This window comes from Pituophis catenifer, unplaced genomic scaffold (genome assembly GCF_029215685.1).
Source record: "Pituophis catenifer annectens isolate HBS135680 unplaced genomic scaffold, rPitCat1.0.hap2 SCAF_1, whole genome shotgun sequence".
Taxonomy (NCBI): domain Eukaryota; kingdom Metazoa; phylum Chordata; class Lepidosauria; order Squamata; family Colubridae; genus Pituophis; species Pituophis catenifer.
Genome location: NW_027256881.1, coordinates 1,715,745 through 1,732,669, shown reverse-complemented (window position 1 = coordinate 1,732,669; position 16,925 = coordinate 1,715,745). Strand labels below are relative to the sequence as shown.

General features: G+C 44.0%; 1 protein-coding gene across 1 annotated transcript in view; it reads right to left on the bottom strand.

The window, feature by feature from the left end:
• Window positions 1-16,135, bottom strand: part of BCAS3 (BCAS3 microtubule associated cell migration factor) — a 464,753-nt gene extending 448,618 nt beyond the window's left edge. Inside the window, exons 1-5 of the mRNA XM_070931996.1 lie at window positions 16,021-16,135; window positions 6,674-6,759; window positions 5,758-5,812; window positions 4,047-4,122; window positions 2,946-3,052 (exon numbers count right to left, since the gene is read on the bottom strand). Coding sequence (XP_070788097.1) covers window positions 2,946-3,052; window positions 4,047-4,122; window positions 5,758-5,812; window positions 6,674-6,744 — 309 coding nt within the window. The 5' untranslated portion in view covers window positions 6,745-6,759; window positions 16,021-16,135. The remainder of the gene's footprint in view (window positions 1-2,945; window positions 3,053-4,046; window positions 4,123-5,757; window positions 5,813-6,673; window positions 6,760-16,020) is intronic.
• Between the last annotated feature and the right edge of the window lie 790 nt (window positions 16,136-16,925).

The window sequence follows — 16,925 nt, the reverse complement described above, 5'->3', positions numbered from 1 at the left end:
ATAAAATAAAATAAAATAAAATAAAATAAAATAAAATAAAATAAAATAAAATAAAATAAAATAAAATGTCAATCTAATCCAACTCTTTCTGAATGTCATGGTCTTGTCCCACACAAAATTGCTTTACGCCAGGATAAAAAATTATCAGCATTGTCTGTTATGCGTGTAAGACAAGGTTCTGAATCACGCTTGAATTGGGGAAATCCGAAGTTATGAATCAGACTTGAACTGAGGAAATCCTCCTAAATTTTCAGACTTAAAAATAAGCCAGGAAAATTATTCTTACACCAGATCCATTTAGATATCTACCACATCCTGTATTAATTGGCCATCGTTCTCCAGGATCTCAAAATGGCAACTTGCCCTCTTCCTTTATATTCTTCTTACAATTCTTTTAATTAAAGATGTTTATGATTCAAGCTGGGGGGTTTTTTTTGCACAAAATGTATCCTTTTGCCATTCAGAGGAACAGAAAACATCTCTCTTCTTTCATTCATCGGAAAAGACACAGGAAAAAAGAAGTAGCTGTATAACCTTCCCATCAGGGGACAGAATTTATACTCCCTCACTGAACCAAAGGTGCTTTTTCAAGAGGCAACTGGCAACTGGAAAACATTTCGTTTCTCATCCAAGAAGCTTCCTCAGTTCTGGCTGAATGATGGAGGATGAAAGGATTTATATTCCTTTCTAGGATTTATATTCCATCTGGTCGTTAGCACTCTCTCTGAGAGTCACTGTGGTCAGAGCTGAAGAAACTTCTTGGATGAGAAGCGAAACGTCTTCAAGGAAAAACGAAGTCCAGTTGCCTTTTGAAAAAGCACCTTTTGGGACAGCCATCACCTGGATGACTGAGAGTCTGCACAGACATCTCCCTCACTCCAGCGGTTGCTAGAATGGGGTATGTCTAGTTTAAGAGAAGGACTAGGGGAGACATGATCACTGACCCCCACAGAGGGGGCTCGCAACTTGGGCGTCCTCCTGGACACACGGCTGTCTTTAGAAGAGCATATGACGGCCGTGGCCAGGGGGGCTTTTTATCAGGTTCGCCTGATACGCCAGTTGCGCCCCTTTCTGGATCGGGACTCCTTGTGCACAGTCACTCATGCCTTGGTTACGTCACGCCTGGACTACTGTAACGCTCTCTACATGGGGCTCCCCCTGAGGAGCACCCGGAGGCTCCAGCTGGTGCAGAATGCGGCCGCGCGGGTGATTATGGGAGCGACGTGGCGCTCCCACGTAACACCTCTCCTGCGCGAGCTGCATTGGCTCCCGGTGGTCTTCCGGGTGCGCTTTAAGGTGTTGGTTCTCATCTTTAAAGCGCTCCATGGCTTAGGGCCAGGGTATTTGCGAGACCGCCTGCTGCTACCGATAACCTCCCACCGGCCAATACGCTCTCATAGAGAGGGCCTCCTCGGGGTGCCGTCGGTCAGGAAATGTCGGCTGGCGGCCCCCAGGGGGCGAGCCTTCTCTGTGGGGGCACCCGCCCTGTGGAATGAGCTGCCTCCTGGAATACGATTGATCCCGGACCTCCGGACCTTCCGTAAAGCCCTGAAGACATTTTTATTCCATCAAGCCGGCCTAGCCTAAATGGTTTTTAATTGGGATTTTAAATTTTATGGATTTGGGGTTTTAAATTTGGGTAGCCAATGATTTAATTCTTTTAATTATCTTAACTCTTGCATTTGTATGTTTTTTAATTTTGGCTGTTCACCGCCCTGAGTCCCTTCTGGGAGAAGGGCGGTATACAAATTAAATTAATAAATAAATAAAATAAATGATCGCAGTGTTCCAATATCTCAGGGGCTGCCCCAAAGAAGAGGGAGTCAAGCTATTCTCCAAAGCACCTTAAAACAGGACAAGAAGCAATGGGTGGAAACTAATCAAGGAGAGAAGCAACCTAGAAGTAAGGAGAAATTTCCTGAAAGTGAGGAGAATTAATCAGTGGAACAACTTGCCTCCAGAAGATGTGGATGCTCCATCACTGGAGGTTTTTAAGAAGAGATTGGACAACCATTTGTCTGAAATGGTATAGGGCAGTGATGGCTAACCTTTTTGCCATCGCGTGCCAGGAGAGGGGGGGCGGGGGAGGGTCACGTGCGCACGTGCCCACGTGCATGCGTGCGCAACCCCCTCCCCCCCCGCTCCTGGCACATGATGGCCTGGTAGGCCCGTTTTTCTTTCTTACCTGGTTCCAGATCCTCTCTGTGTATCTGGGAAGGGCGAAAACAGCCTTTCCCACTCCCTTGGAGGCCCTACGGAGGCTGAAAGGGCCCATTTCCCAACTCTCTGTGGGACAGGAAGTGACATTTTTTGCTGTCCCCAGCCTCCAGAACCTCTCTAGGAGTCTCTAGGAGCCTCTCTAGGAGTCTCTAGAAGCCTCTCTAGGAATCTCTGGAGGCTGGGGACAGGAAAAAACGTCACTTCCTGTCCCACCAGGAGCCGGGAAATGGGCCCTTTCAGCCTCCGTAGGGCCTCCAAGGGAGTGGAAAAGGCTGTTTTCGCCCTTCCCAGATACACAGAGAGGATCTGGAGCCAGGTAAGAAAGAAAAACGGGCCTTCCCCACCCCGCCCCCAGGCCCTCCAGAGGCAGGAAACAGCCTGTTTCCCTACTTCTGGTGGGCCCAGAAGGCCCGAAAATCAGCTGGCCAGCGCACGCATGCGCCCCAGAGCTGAGCTGGCGTGCCCACTAATATGGCTCCACATGCCACCTGTGGCACGCATGCCATAGGTTCGTCATCACGGGTATAGGGTCTCCTGCCTGAGCAGGGGGTTGGACTAGGTGACCTCCAAGGTCCTTTCCAGCTATGCTATGCTATGCTATGCTATGCTATGCTATGCTATGCTATGCTATGCTATGCTATGCTATGCTATGCTATGCTATTCTCTGAAATCCTGCTTACTGCCCACTAACCTTTCCCTTTTCTTCTCAGCTACGAGATACTTACAGGTATGCTCCATATCTGTATCCCATCACTGTAGCCAATCATGAGCAGAAGAGGAGGCTCGTTCCCAGTGCTGTGCATTTCATGCAGCTCCACATTCCTTAACGTATCTAAAGGAAAAAAAAAAGAAAATCAGAAAAAGGAATCAAAGCCAGAAGCACCAGACTAGGACAATGCTTTCACGGAGTCCAAAGAGTTGCTTTGGATAGCGGGACCGGTGGCATATAAATAAAACGAAACGAAAGGAAATATTCCGTTATCTCTAGAGAAATTAAGGGGGGAAAAAAACCCCATGTTATTTCATTAACTTGCCCATGCTTTGGTACCAAAGATACACGCAAACCACAAAACACGTGATCACCAGTTCTAACCTTCCAGCCTGCTTCAAACAAGCAAAGTCATTGAGGGAAACCAAATTTGTGCAACAACCACGTAATTCACTTAATTTGATTGATTTGCTTAACAACTGTGGCAAAAAAGGTCGTAAAATGGAGCAGTCAGGGTTCCAAGTAACACCCCCAACGAAAGAAGACTCCGAGGCTTGAAGTTCCTCAAAGTTCCATTTTATGAGAGATGTCATATTGGCACATCTGGGAAAACCTGAATCTGAAAGCTTCCAGGTTTTCCCCACCCAAAAGAAAATCCAGGTCCCTTCACCCTGCACCCACATGTCCATTACATGGGCCAACTGAAGCACCGTCCCAACTGAAGATGCCTCCCAGTTCCAGCCCTCCAAGTGCAGGGCAAGATGTCCTTGACTCTCTGAGAAAGGAATGTTATTATGACTATATATCACACTTGCTCCGTACAATCCTCTCTCCCAATTTCCCACAGTAGTAAATGTGGCAAGCCTGAAGGCCCAATGCAAAAGAGGACAGGAGCACTTTTAACAACTATCTCGCTTAGCAAGGGAAATTTTTGGGTACAATTGTGGTCGTACATGGAGGCCTACCCATATAGGCTGTCCAAGCAAGGATGCCTCCCGTTTGTTACCATCTGATATGGGAAGAGATAGCTCTTAAAATGCAGACCTCACAAGACCTGAACAGAAAGCGCAAGGCCATGAATTGAAGTGGGAAGCTGGGGTGGGGGGGAGAGACTTACCATTCAAGTCAGAATTTTCAAATCTGATCCATACAATTTTCTCTTTTTCTTCTGTTGGAGTTGTACTGCTATAAGCCTGTAAGGGGAAAAATAGATGAGATTCAAAACAAAAACCCTCAGATGTGCAGTTAACAGTTTACTCTGTGGACATACAGTGCCAATTTGGTGTAGTGGTTAAGGTGCTGGTAGAAAAATCAGGAGACTGAGAGTTCTAGTCCCGCCTTAAGCATGAAAGCCATCTGGGTGACTTTGGGCCAATCACCAGGAGACTGGGAATTCTAGTCCTGCCTTAGCCATGAAAGCCAGCTGGGTGACATTAGATCGGTCCCTCTCCCTCTCAGCTCAACCCACCTCAAAGGTTTGTTGTTGTGGGGAAAATAGGAGGAGGAGGAAGGAATATTAGGTTTGTTTGCCACCTTGAGTTGTTTATAAAGTAATGCAGGCAGGATAAAAATCTAATAAATAAAATAGTGCATCCTATCTCCAAAAATAGTACACAGTTTCCCTCTCTTGGCTGCCTGCATGTAACACTGTCATTTTCACACCTTCATACCATATTACATAGCTACTATGGTAGTTTTCTGGAAGGCTGCTGGAGGACATGGTGTATTTTTTTTCCACCTACAATACTATGCACTACTGACATTCCTCTTCAAGCAGGCCACTACTTTTTTCATCTGTGGTCCCATTGTGATTACAGAATAACAGAATAAGAGAGTTGGAAGGGACCTTGGAGGTGATCTAGCTCAACCCCCTGCTTGGGCAGGAAATAGATAGCGCCCAATGTTCAAGTCTATCCAGATCCTTCTGTATCTTGAACCTATCTTCTGAAGTCCTGACTATTCCTGCCAGCTTGGTGTCGTCTGCAAATTTGATGAGTTTCCCATCTATCGTCCAAGTCATTGATGAAGATGTTGAAGAGCACTGGGCCTAAAACAGAGCCCTGGGGTACCACACTGCATACCTCCCTCCATGAAGATGCAGTTCCATTGAGGACTACACGTTGAGTGCGGTTGATCAGCCAGTTACGAATCCATCTGGTGGTGATGCTGTCTAACCCAGATTTTCCTACTTTTTCTAGTAGTAAGTTATGGTCTACTTTATCAAATGCCTTACTGAAGTCCAAGTAAATTATCTCGACAGCATTCCTCTGGTCCACTAATTTTGTCACTTTGTCAAAGAATGCAATAAGATTAGTCTGGCGTGATCTGCTTTTGACAAACCCGTGTTGGCTTTTGGTTATTATTTGGTTTGCTTCTAGGTGTTCGCTGATTATCTTTCCCAGAAACTTCCCTGGTACATCTTTTTACAACCACATCAATACTCATAATCTGAATTTAATTTCTTTTAAAGTATACAACTCATTTGCATAACATGTTAAGCCAAAATCCAAACGATCACATTATGACATATTGTGATATATAAACTATGACCCACTGATTAATGTAACTTAATAAGCTCTTTCCTGCATTTTTAATTACACTTTCTTTGGGGGGGACCCATTTCAAGAGGACAAAGTGTAAAACAGGGGTCCCCAACCCGTGGGCCGTGCCAGAAACCTGGCTGCGCAAACAAGCAAAGCCCCATCTGCGGGATGCAAGCACCATGTGAAACCACACCTCCTCTGGTCCACGGAAAAACCTCCCTCTACGGAACCAGTCCCTGATGCCCAAAAAGTTGGGGGCTGCTGATTTAAACCAATTGCACTTGCCTGTGGTACGACATCTTGCAGAAATGTGACAACACTTTCCATGTAGGACTGCTCCCTGGAACCGAAAGATGAATATCCATAAAAAACAGCAATGATTATTATATACATACATAAATGTTGATGGTGGAATTGCAGGTTAAGCATCATCATGCACATCACAGAATAGGACTAAGAAACAGTAACCCACAGAAATGAAGGGCATTAAGATGAGAAAAAAGATAAGCAACATTGGAAGAAGTTAGGTTTAAAACTGCATTTTTTCTGAACGCTACAGATTTCCCCCCCAAAAAAAGTCGATTATGATACTGTCATTATCAGAATTCACTGGAACATAACATGAACAACTATGAACAATTTTGTAGAAGTAAATGTATCTACAAATTGCTAGAAGGATAAAAACTTATTTCAAAAGTTAGAGAGGGTTTCTAAGAAAAATGACAGCATTTGAAATGCTCATACAGAATTAAGACTTGAGATTAATTATTGACACCTCATAGTTGTTACAGCTGCTATGAACTCTGGGTTGTATCAGACAAAGCAATTCCAAAGTGGATATCGAAATAACCCACCACCAAAAACTTCATTCCATCACTCATACAGGTAGCATGTTTAGCAAACTTCAGCAGCAGACAAATTTAAGTTTCATCTTCCATTTGGAACTCTAGATGAACTATATGGAATTGTATCTATAAAGCGATGCTGGCACAATGGCTAGAATGCAATATTGCAGGCTGACTCTGCCCACTGCCAGGAGTTCGATCCTGACCAGCTCAAGGTTGACTCAGCCTTCCATACTTCCGAGGTCGGTAAAATGGGGACCCAGATTGTTGGGTTCAATAGGCTGACTCTGTAAACCACTTAGTGAAGACTGTGAAGCGGTATATAAGTCTAAGTGCTATTGCTCTTAAGTACTTACGTAACAGCCTGTGGCCGGACTATCACACCTCCGGTACATCGGCTTGGACGGCGGGGAGATTCAGCAGCCATTACTGTTCTAAATTCCTGGAAGCAAAAAACCAAGTGTTTTTGAATTATGTCTCAGACGCTCTTCCTCACTAACTTCTTCAGTGTTCAGTCAAAAGTATTATTTAAAAAAGAAACCAATATCACAAGGTATGTAAACAGCAAGGTCAGAAAAGGCAAGTTATGATGGATCAATGACATATTTTACCTCCCACAGCTCAAAACCTTGAATTAGAATCTCTAAAGCCCTGCCTGAAAAAAATGCCCAGATCACCTTCCTATGTAGATAGAAATAATAGAAAAATTAAGTCAGTCCTAATTCAGTGGTTACTTCATCCAATCACATTAAGCTAAAATCAAACAAGTGGCAGGAAAGCTCATAAAATATAGTTTGGTGTGATATCCAGAATTATCACTAAAATCAGTGGGGCTTAAGTTAACTACTGCCTAGAGTAGCCCCATGGTGAGATAGGTGCAAATAAATGTAACAAATAATAACAGAATTATAGAGTTGGAAGTGACCTTGTAGGTTACGGGTGTCAAACTCGCAGCCTGCAGGCCAGATGCATCACGTGCTGGCCACGCCCACCCCGTTTTAGCGAAGGGGGAGGAAGTCGCGATATATCATGTGATGACAACGTGACGACGTGAGTTTGACACCCCTGTTGTAGGTCATCAAGTCCAACCCCCTGCTCAAGCAAGAGACCATACGCTAGGGGTGTCAAGCTCGCGGCTCATGGGCTGGATACGTCATGTGCTGGCCACGCCCACCCCCATTTTAGTGAAGGGGAAGAAAGTCGCGAGATGTATATCACGTGACCTGACGACACAAGTTTGACACTTCTGCCCTACACATCTCTGACAGATGGCTGTCCTTGAAAGCTTCCAGTGATGAAGCTCCCACAACTTCCGAAGGCAACTTCTGTTCCATTGGTTAATTGTTTTCGATGTCAGAAAGTTTCTCCTCATTTCTAGGTTGAATCTCTCCTTGATCAGTTTCCATCCATTATTCCTTGTCTGGCCTTCGGGTGCTTTGGAAAATAGGCTGATTCCCTCCTCTCTGTGGCAGCCCCTCAAATATCAGAACAATTATTTCAAAGATGTACCCGAAGCACAACTAAATATGGAAATCAACCAACTGCCAGTCTCACGGGAAAATGTTCATCTGAAACCATCTATGACTTTCTTTCTTTTATCCTGGGGTACAAAAGACCATAAAAGCCTTTGCTGTGGGAAAAAAACCTCACACCAGAATAAAGGCACGCTTCCTTCCTCTTACAGACTAAAAATGGGCTAAAAACATAGCTGAACCCAGGTTTTTTAGAATTGTTAGGGGATTTATACAACTGTAAACAATTTGTATGTAACACATACAAATGAATTGCCAACACAATAGCAAATTAAATAGCAATTAAAAATAAATCAAGGCAATTGAAACAATTATTCATAAAATACGTGACAGTGCAATCGATATCTTACAAACAAATAGAACTATTTCACACATTCCATAACTCCTCGGGATCCCTAAGGTCAGAGGCAAAGCCATGTCCCCAAGGTCTTTTGAAAGGGCAATAAGGGTCAGGGTTGAGCCTCTAGGGCTGCCAGGTATGGGGTGTGGGTCTTCCTCAGGGGGATGACAGACAGGTAGTTCTCGACCTACGACCTTTGTTTAGTGACTACAAAGTTACTACAGCACTGGAAAAGGGCAATTTATGATCATTTTTCACACTTACGACCATTGCAGCATCCCCTGGTGTCACGTAATTAAAATCTGGACACTTGGCAACTGGCATGTTGTTGTGATCCGCTAGCAGCCCACAAAGCTGGCAGTGGAGTCGGACAGTGAGGAGGCTGGGCAGGACCATGGGTCAGTCCTGGAGTCTGGGGAAGGCCCGGACGAGGGCTCTGCGTCAGAGGCAGAGATGGGGCCAAGGCCATCTGGGAGTGATATGCAGACTCCAGAGCCTCCAGAGTCGGACAGCAGAGAGGCAGAGGAACAGGAGGAGCCTGTTCCTAGTGCACGCATGCGCAGAGCTGCCAGAAGGCACAAACAGTTAAAACAAAAGGGACAACTCGGGATTAAGGCCTGGAGATGATTGGCCCCTCCCATAAGGCTTAAAAGAGGAGCAAAGCCACCTGGGCCCTTTGCAGGAAAGCAACATTGTTAATTCTGTTCCCAGTCAGCATCTCTGTTTGATTCTGGACTCTGTGTGGCTTTGCCCAGTAGGTCTTTAGCAGTATGTCAAGTGAGATAAAGGTTGGTGATTATCCCGAAGGACTTCTCCCCAAGGACTTTTTGCAACTAATTGGGACTCAGCTGTGAATGAACGTAATTCACAGCTGTTGCAATAAAAGAGATTTTTGGGACTACTCGTGTGTTTTAATGACTCAGGAAGCCTAGGTCACAACGCGTATATTTATGACAGTTGCAGTCTCCCCGGGGTCATGTGATTCCCCTCTTGCGACCTTCTGACAAGCCAAGTCAATGGGGAAACCAGATTCACTTAACAACCGTGTTACTAACTTAGCAGTTGCAGTGATTCCCTTAACAACTCTGGCAAGAAAAGTCATAAGATGGGGCAAAGCTCACTGAACAAGTGACTTGCTTAGCAGTGGAAATGTTGGGCTCCATTGTGGTCGTAAGTCGAGGATGACCTGTATCAGAGAGCGGGTGCCACGGCAGAAAAGGCTTTCCTCCTGGGCCTTTGTCCAATGAAACTCCTTAGTAGACAGGAGCTCTTCTGCCGTGATGGGATGGGTAGAGGTAACCAGGGAGAGGCAGTTCCTCATATAACCCACCCCCACGCTATGTAGGGCTCCATAGGTCATAACCAGCATCTTCAATTGAATCTGGAAAACCAATACAACTCACAGGGTAGAGGTGTAACATACACTGGTCAAGGAACACATAGACCAGCAACACATTTTGTATCAGTGGCAACTTCTAGGTGTTCTTCAAGAGCAGCTCCTTGTACTGCACCTTACAGTAATCCATTTGGGAAGTGAGTGACTAAGGTATGTGTGAATGAGAGTAGAGCCTCCTAGTCCAGGAACAGGTGCAACTGGTGCACAACCCGAAATTGCACAACTGGAGCCCTGCCATGGAGGAAGGAAGAGAACCAGCACAATAGTGATGCCCACCTCCAAACCCTGGAGTAGTCAATCCAGGATACCATGATCAGTACAGCAAGTACATCAGTACAAGGATGGATGCACTACCCAAATCCCATTCCTGCCAAAGGTGATCCAAACCTACAACCCACAAGTCACTGTGGGTTTTTTTAAATATGGTTTACATTAATTACATTTATGAATGTAAAAAAGTTGCCCAAGAGAGAAGGACAGTGTAATAAGTAGCAAATACCATATATCAATGAGCCCCAGAATCAGTGGTGAAATCCAAATTTTTTTACTACCGGTTCTGTGGGCGTGGCTTGGTGGGCATGGCTTGGTGGGCATGGCAGGGGAAGGATACTGCAAAATCCCCATTACCTCCCCACTCCTGGCGGAAGGATATTGCAAAATCTCCATTCCCACCCCACTCTGGGGCCAGCCGGAGGTGGTATTTGCCGGTTCTCCGAACTACTCAAAATTTCCGCTACCGGTTCTCCAGAACCTGTCAGAACCTGCTGGATTTCACCCCTGCCCAGAATGGTTTATAAGATTAATTCTACATTGACTGATTCTTAGCTATTCCTTTCCTCTTGCCCTTCTTGAAGCATATATGCCCACCAAGAAAAGCAACATAGTTGTTTCCTAAAATCAAAAGTTATTTTTTTATTATTATTTTCAGTCTTCTAAGAACTGTCATTTAAACAAGCCCACAAATGAGTTCAAAAGAATCCTTCAAGCATATAGACATGCCTGACCAGCAGGGGGCCACAGTATGTTTTGATAACCCAAAAATCTGAAGCTGGCAGAACTCTGTCGATCATAACCTCAAATGTGTACAGGTATTCATAGACATACAACTTCAACTGAGCACATTTCTGTTGCTAAATGAAACAGTTGTCAAGCCCATTTTATGAGGTTTCCTGCCACGGTTGTTAAGTGAATCACTGCAATGGTTAAATTAGTAACAGTTGTTAAGTGAATCTGGCTTCCCCGTTGACTTTGCTTGTTAGAAGCTCGCAAAAGGTGATTTCATGACCTCAGGACACTGCAACCGTCATAAATATGAGTCAGCTGCCAAGTGTCTGAATTTTGATTGTGTACCATGGGGAACTTGCAACGGTCGTAAGTGTGAAAACGGTCATAACCTTTTTCAGTGCTGTTATAACTTTGAATGGTCACTAAATAAAACTATTATAAATCAAGCACCATCTGTACATATATACATGGTTGTCTTCTCCTTTCTACTTCAGCTCCTGCTATTTTATCTCAAACTCCAAGCAGCTAGGTATTAAAGGAAAAAGGCTATTTGCGAGACCACCTTCTGCCACCGATAACCTCCCACTGGCCAATTTGGTCCCACAGAGAGGGCCTCCTTAGGGTGCTGTCGGTCAAGCAATGCCGACTGATGACCCCCAGGGGAGAGCCTTCTCTGTGGGGGCACCCGCCCTCTGGAACAAGCTACCCCCAGGAATACGACTAATCCCGGACCTCCGGACCTTCCGTCGAGCTTTGAAGACCTTCCTATTCCAGCAAGATGGGCTGGCTTAAAATTTTAAAAAGGGTTATTTTAAGGGTAATGGGTTTTAATATTTTGGGAAGCCAATTTGATTTAATTCTGCTTTTAAATTATTTTAAATTTTGTATTGTATGTATTTTAATTTTGGCTGTGCACCGTCCTGAGTCCTTCGGGAGAAGGGTGGTATACAAATTTAAATAATAAATAAATAAAAATAAATAATAAGTATTTGTTCCACATGGAATGAAAAAGGTTTTGGGTTTTTTTGAGGAACACTTCCACTGTCTCTATCCTCCCTATCCCAAGAGCACCTCTAGTAGTATGTCTCTCTGACTCCCCACCCTATCAAATGCTCTTGTAGATAGACTCTTACATTTTTGCTTTTTCACTACCATTTGCTTTTAAATTAATAAGTAACCCCCATTGACATAATTAGGGCTTTCCACACTGTTACAATTAACGCACACTACAAAATGTGAGACAGAAGATCTTTCAATCCCATTCTTTCCTAATACTATAACACAGGGGTCCCACAGGAGACCAGCACCGGGCTGCAGAATGCCAGAAACTGGGCCACGCAAAGCCTCATCCACGGGATGCAGGCAGTATGCAAAACAATGCCCCATCTGGTCCACCAAAAAACCTCTCTCCACGGAGCCGGTCCCTGGTGCCCAAAAGATTGGGGGCCGCTACTGTAACAGGTTAACTAACAAAATCATCTTTTGGATTGATCAACAAAATAAAGGCAAAAGGTATCAGCTTCTTATTCTGCTGGCCTGATATAAATAAAAAATGCAGTCACTCAAATAATAGTTAAAAGCAGTTAAGAGTGCAGCGTGCCAAACCACAGCATTGGTTATCAATGGGCAAAGTCCACTGATGGCTGTGTTCACACAGCACACTGACCCACAAATTAATCATGTGGTTAGTGTATAGTTAACATGCAAATCCAGAAAACTGAGCCAGTTACCCATGGCCAAGTATGTCGACACAGGAACTGTTTGCTCAGTCATAGCTTATGAAATAAATTACCGGTAGCCAGATTCACACGTCAATCAGGCTGCTTGGCAGCATACACCAATCAAATACATTTGGTGTCTTGTGGGGATTGCACTAATGGGGGAAAGGATGGCATTGAGGATGAATAGTCATTGTGTTATTCATTAATCTGATTAAAGTAAATCAAAATAGTGGCCTTTTAGAGTTTGCAGTAGCTTAGTTTGTATGAGATATTGAAACTCAAACAAGCCAACTGGCTTTTACCTAATGTGTCACGGCTTAGTTTACAGTTCAATGTATTTTGCAAACTTCAAAATTGGTTTAATTGACTGTACCTTCATTAAATTATCCATGGTTAGGAATGTTATGCAAATACATTCTATATTCCATGTCATATTTCTGGTTACCGTAATTTGAATATACTAATTTGAATATTCAGTAATGTTATTTTATTTGTGCTATTATCAAGTGATGTACAAAAATCATTACACTCATGATAAACATGAAAAACATGTCCAGGCATTCTCCTCACTTACTCCTTATTCAAACACATATATTACACCCAATAGCCCTTTCAATTAATCCCTGCCTCTATCCTACACAAAAACCAATCTCTGGTCTCATACATTAACCCAAAGAGTAATATCAATGGAAAAGAATATTTGTAGGTCGGAGTTGAACTGTGGGGTCTTTATTGCTTTCTGAGCTGGGTTTTTTTCTTGCAGACATCTTATTACCCAACTAGGTAACATCAGCAGTGCTAAAAGAGAGTGGAATTTGTTCTCATTATGTTATAGCACTGATGATGTTACCTAGTAATGATGATGTTATCTAGTAATGAAACATTACTGAAAAAAAACCACCAAGCTCAGAGATCACCAAGACCGCCACAACCATAGAATTGTTCGATTCTAATATACGGTACATTTATACAACATGCTACAGTATGATTGATCAATCACCTATAGCTGGCTAATTTTACAATATCATGCTAAACCAGGGGTCAGCAACCTGCGGCTCTGGAGCCGCATGTGGCTCTTTCACCACTCTGCTGCAGCTCCCTGTCACTCAAAATATGCGTCACAACCGCCAATGTGCAACACCCACCGGCACACAATTTATTGAGCTTTTCAACCATTAATAAATCCAAGAAAAGAGAAGTTTCAGAAGAAAACAGAATATTTAATTCAACTACATATGCTAGTTTTGTGGCCACTCAAGAAATAGTCAGGCACAGGAAGGGTTTTGTGGTTCCTGGTATTTTCTTTTTTGTGGGAAAGGGGTCCAAATGGCTCTTTGAGTGTTTAAGGTTGCAGATCCCTGTGCTAAACTGTAAATAAACTAACCATATCACATCTTTGTCCCTTGTGGTCTACTATAGTTTATGTGCATTTTCTAATCAGATTCCTGTAACAACTCTAGGTAAATTCAATATACAGGTAGTCCTTGACTTACAATCATTCGTTTAGTGACCGTTTAACGTTACAACAGCACCGAAAAAAGTAACTCATGAAAGTTTTTCACACTTACAACATCCCCAGTGTCACGTGATCAAAATTCAGATGCTTGGTAACTGGCTCATATTTATGACAGTCATAAATATGAGCCAGACTGGAGTCATGTGATATTTTTTGCAACCTTCTGACAACTAAACTTCAATGGGGAAGCCAGATTCACTTAACAATTATTATGACTAACTTAACAACGGCCATGATCCGCTTAACAACTGTGGGAAGAAAGCTTGAAATGCCTTGCTTTAGCAACAGAAAATTTAAGCTCAATTGTAGTCGTTAGGCTACCTGTACACCAGTAGTGAAATCAAATTTTTTTTTTACTACCGATTCTGTGGCCATGGCTTGGTGGGCGTGGCTTGGTGGGCATGACAGGGGAAGGATACTGCAAAATCTCCATTCCCACCTTATTCCAAGGGAAGGATTCTGCAAAATCCCCATTCCCTCCCCACTTCTGGGGTAAGGATATTGCAAAATCCCAATTCGCACCACACTCTGGGGCCAGACAAAGATGGTATTTTCCGGTTCTCCAAACTACTCAAAATTTCCGCTATTAGTTCTCTGAACTGCTCAAAATTTCCACTACCTGTTCTCCAGAACCTGCTGGATTTCACCCCTGCTGTACACACACATATACATAAAACAAAAATCATAAAAATACCGCAGCACAAAGAAAAACAAGGAAGAATTTCTTCCTAAACGGGAAAGAAAGAAGGCCGCTACCACCCCAATGTCTGGCCGTCCAGTGTTGCCCTGTGATAATTTTAAGAAATGATTATATATATATATATATATATATATATATATATATATATATACGTATGTATGTATGTATGTATGTATGTATATATATGTATGTATATATATATAATTATTTTAAAATTTTAAGTTCCGGAACTCTATATATATATCTATATATATATATATTTGTTTTCTCAGGTTTTCGCGGGTGTTTGTATGTAGGTCTTTGGTTATTCGGGTCTTCTCCCACGTAAAATTGGAAGTGTTTTGGCGACGTTTCGACGAAGTCTCATTCGTCATCTTCAGGCTGGTGTTCTCGGCTTCGTGCTTCCTGGATTGCTCCTGGAAGCACGAAGCCGAGAACACCAGCCTGAAGATGACGAATGAGACTTCGTCGAAACGTCGCCAAGACACTTCCAATTTTACGTGGGAGAAGACCCAAATAACCAAAGACCTACATACACACACACACACACACACACATGTTTTTCTTTTAGCCAGGTTTTTCCTACGTAACCAAGGTTTTTCTGCAGCCTCTCACCAGGCAGCTCAGGGCCTGCTGGCTGCCAGAAGGAAAAAAGCCCAGAATCGAGTGGATGTGACTCCACTGAGCTAGGGCTGCAGAAAAACCTTGGTTACGTAGGAAAAACCTGGCTAAAAGAAAAACACACATAAATCCTACGAAGAGTAAGAAATTATCTATCTATCTATCTATCTATCTATCTATCTATCTATCTATCTATCTATATATATAAAAAAACACAGAATAAAAGAGTTGGAAGGGACCTTGGAGGTCTTCTAGTCCAGCCCCCAGCTCAAGCAGGAGATTACCAATGATTGTCAATTATTAATTTACATTTACTTAAGTTATTTAAATAAATAAATGATTTAAATTTATTTAAATTAAGACTTCCCGAATAAAAGCCCTCATTATATAGAATTTCCTTGAGGAGGGGGGGGGAGGGGCGTTTCCTTTTAATTGCCCAAAGTTGCCTCAGCAGCTCAACCCCCTAACCTGGGGCTGTGGAAACCACGGTTTGAAATGACCCTGAAGGCCCCATTATCTGGCAGCCCCACACAAGGCTCAGCATGATGGGCTTCGGGGTCAGTCGCCGCCTCTGAGGCTGGCCTACCTCGCAGGGCTGCCGTGAGGGTGGGGGGAAAAAAGGGGGGCGTGGAAGGAGAAGGAAATCTCGGGGGCCTCGATATCCTCCTACTGACGGTTGAAAAGGGTCACCCCCTTTTCCCACGTGCCCCCCAACTGCCCCCCCACACACATCAAATTGGCTCCCTCACACACACACGCGCGACCCTCCCCCACCTTCCCTGTCAGCCTGGCTTCCCCTCCCCCTCCCTTAACAAGCCCCACCCACCGCTCGCGCTTCCCGTAATTTTGTCCCCCCCCTCCCTCCGTCTTACCTGCTGCCGTTGAACAGCCTTCGCTTTCTCCCCCTCCCTTGGCAATATTTAGGACCCTCTCACCGGCCGCCGCTCTGACAGCCAATGGTCGGCCAGGGGAGGCGGGCTCCGTAGGGCCGTCGGATCCAATCAGCAAGGCAGCAAGGGCGGTTGGCAACAACTGCCGGGGTTGGTTGTCCCTCCCGCTTCTCTTAACCGACGTTTTTCCCTTCTTGCCCAATCGCCGCAACTAAGCTAGGTTGAGAAAGCTTGGACGTTTGGGATGCTTTCGACGCTCCCACCTGTGGAGAGGGGCGGGGGAGTTGTTTACATCCGGGGCTCAAAGGAGGAGGAGGAGCCTGACGTGTAATGTAGCCGGTGCGGAGAGAGCCAATGGGATTCGGGATTGTCGGATATATGTAAGCCACACCCACCAGTGACGAAAAAGATTGTTTACCGCTTTCCACTCGGGGAAGGAGGCAAACTGAGGGCGAGCGTGTGACGTCATGCGGGGGGGGCTGACGCAAGGACGTAAACAGTAAAGCGCTTTCAGGACATGTAGAGATAAAAAAGTTAGAGGGACAAATCGATGTTCTGACAATGTAGCCTTTTTTAAAACCGGGATGTAGACTTGTGAAAGTCTTAATTTTCATAAAATTAAGGGCTGTTAATTCACAAAATACTCATTAAGATGCTGAATTAAAGAACCAGTTAGGTCTAATACAGGGGTGGGCAATTAGGGCCCCTGTACAACCTGTGGACTTCAACTCCCAGAATTCCTTCCCAGCATTAAAATAAAAGTAAACAAAATAATATAGTAAAATAAAAGGAAGAATATTGAATTATGCAATATTCTGCACCTTTTACAGATAGTCCTTAACTCACGACCACCGAGCCCAACTTTTCTGTTAAGCAAGACAGTTGTT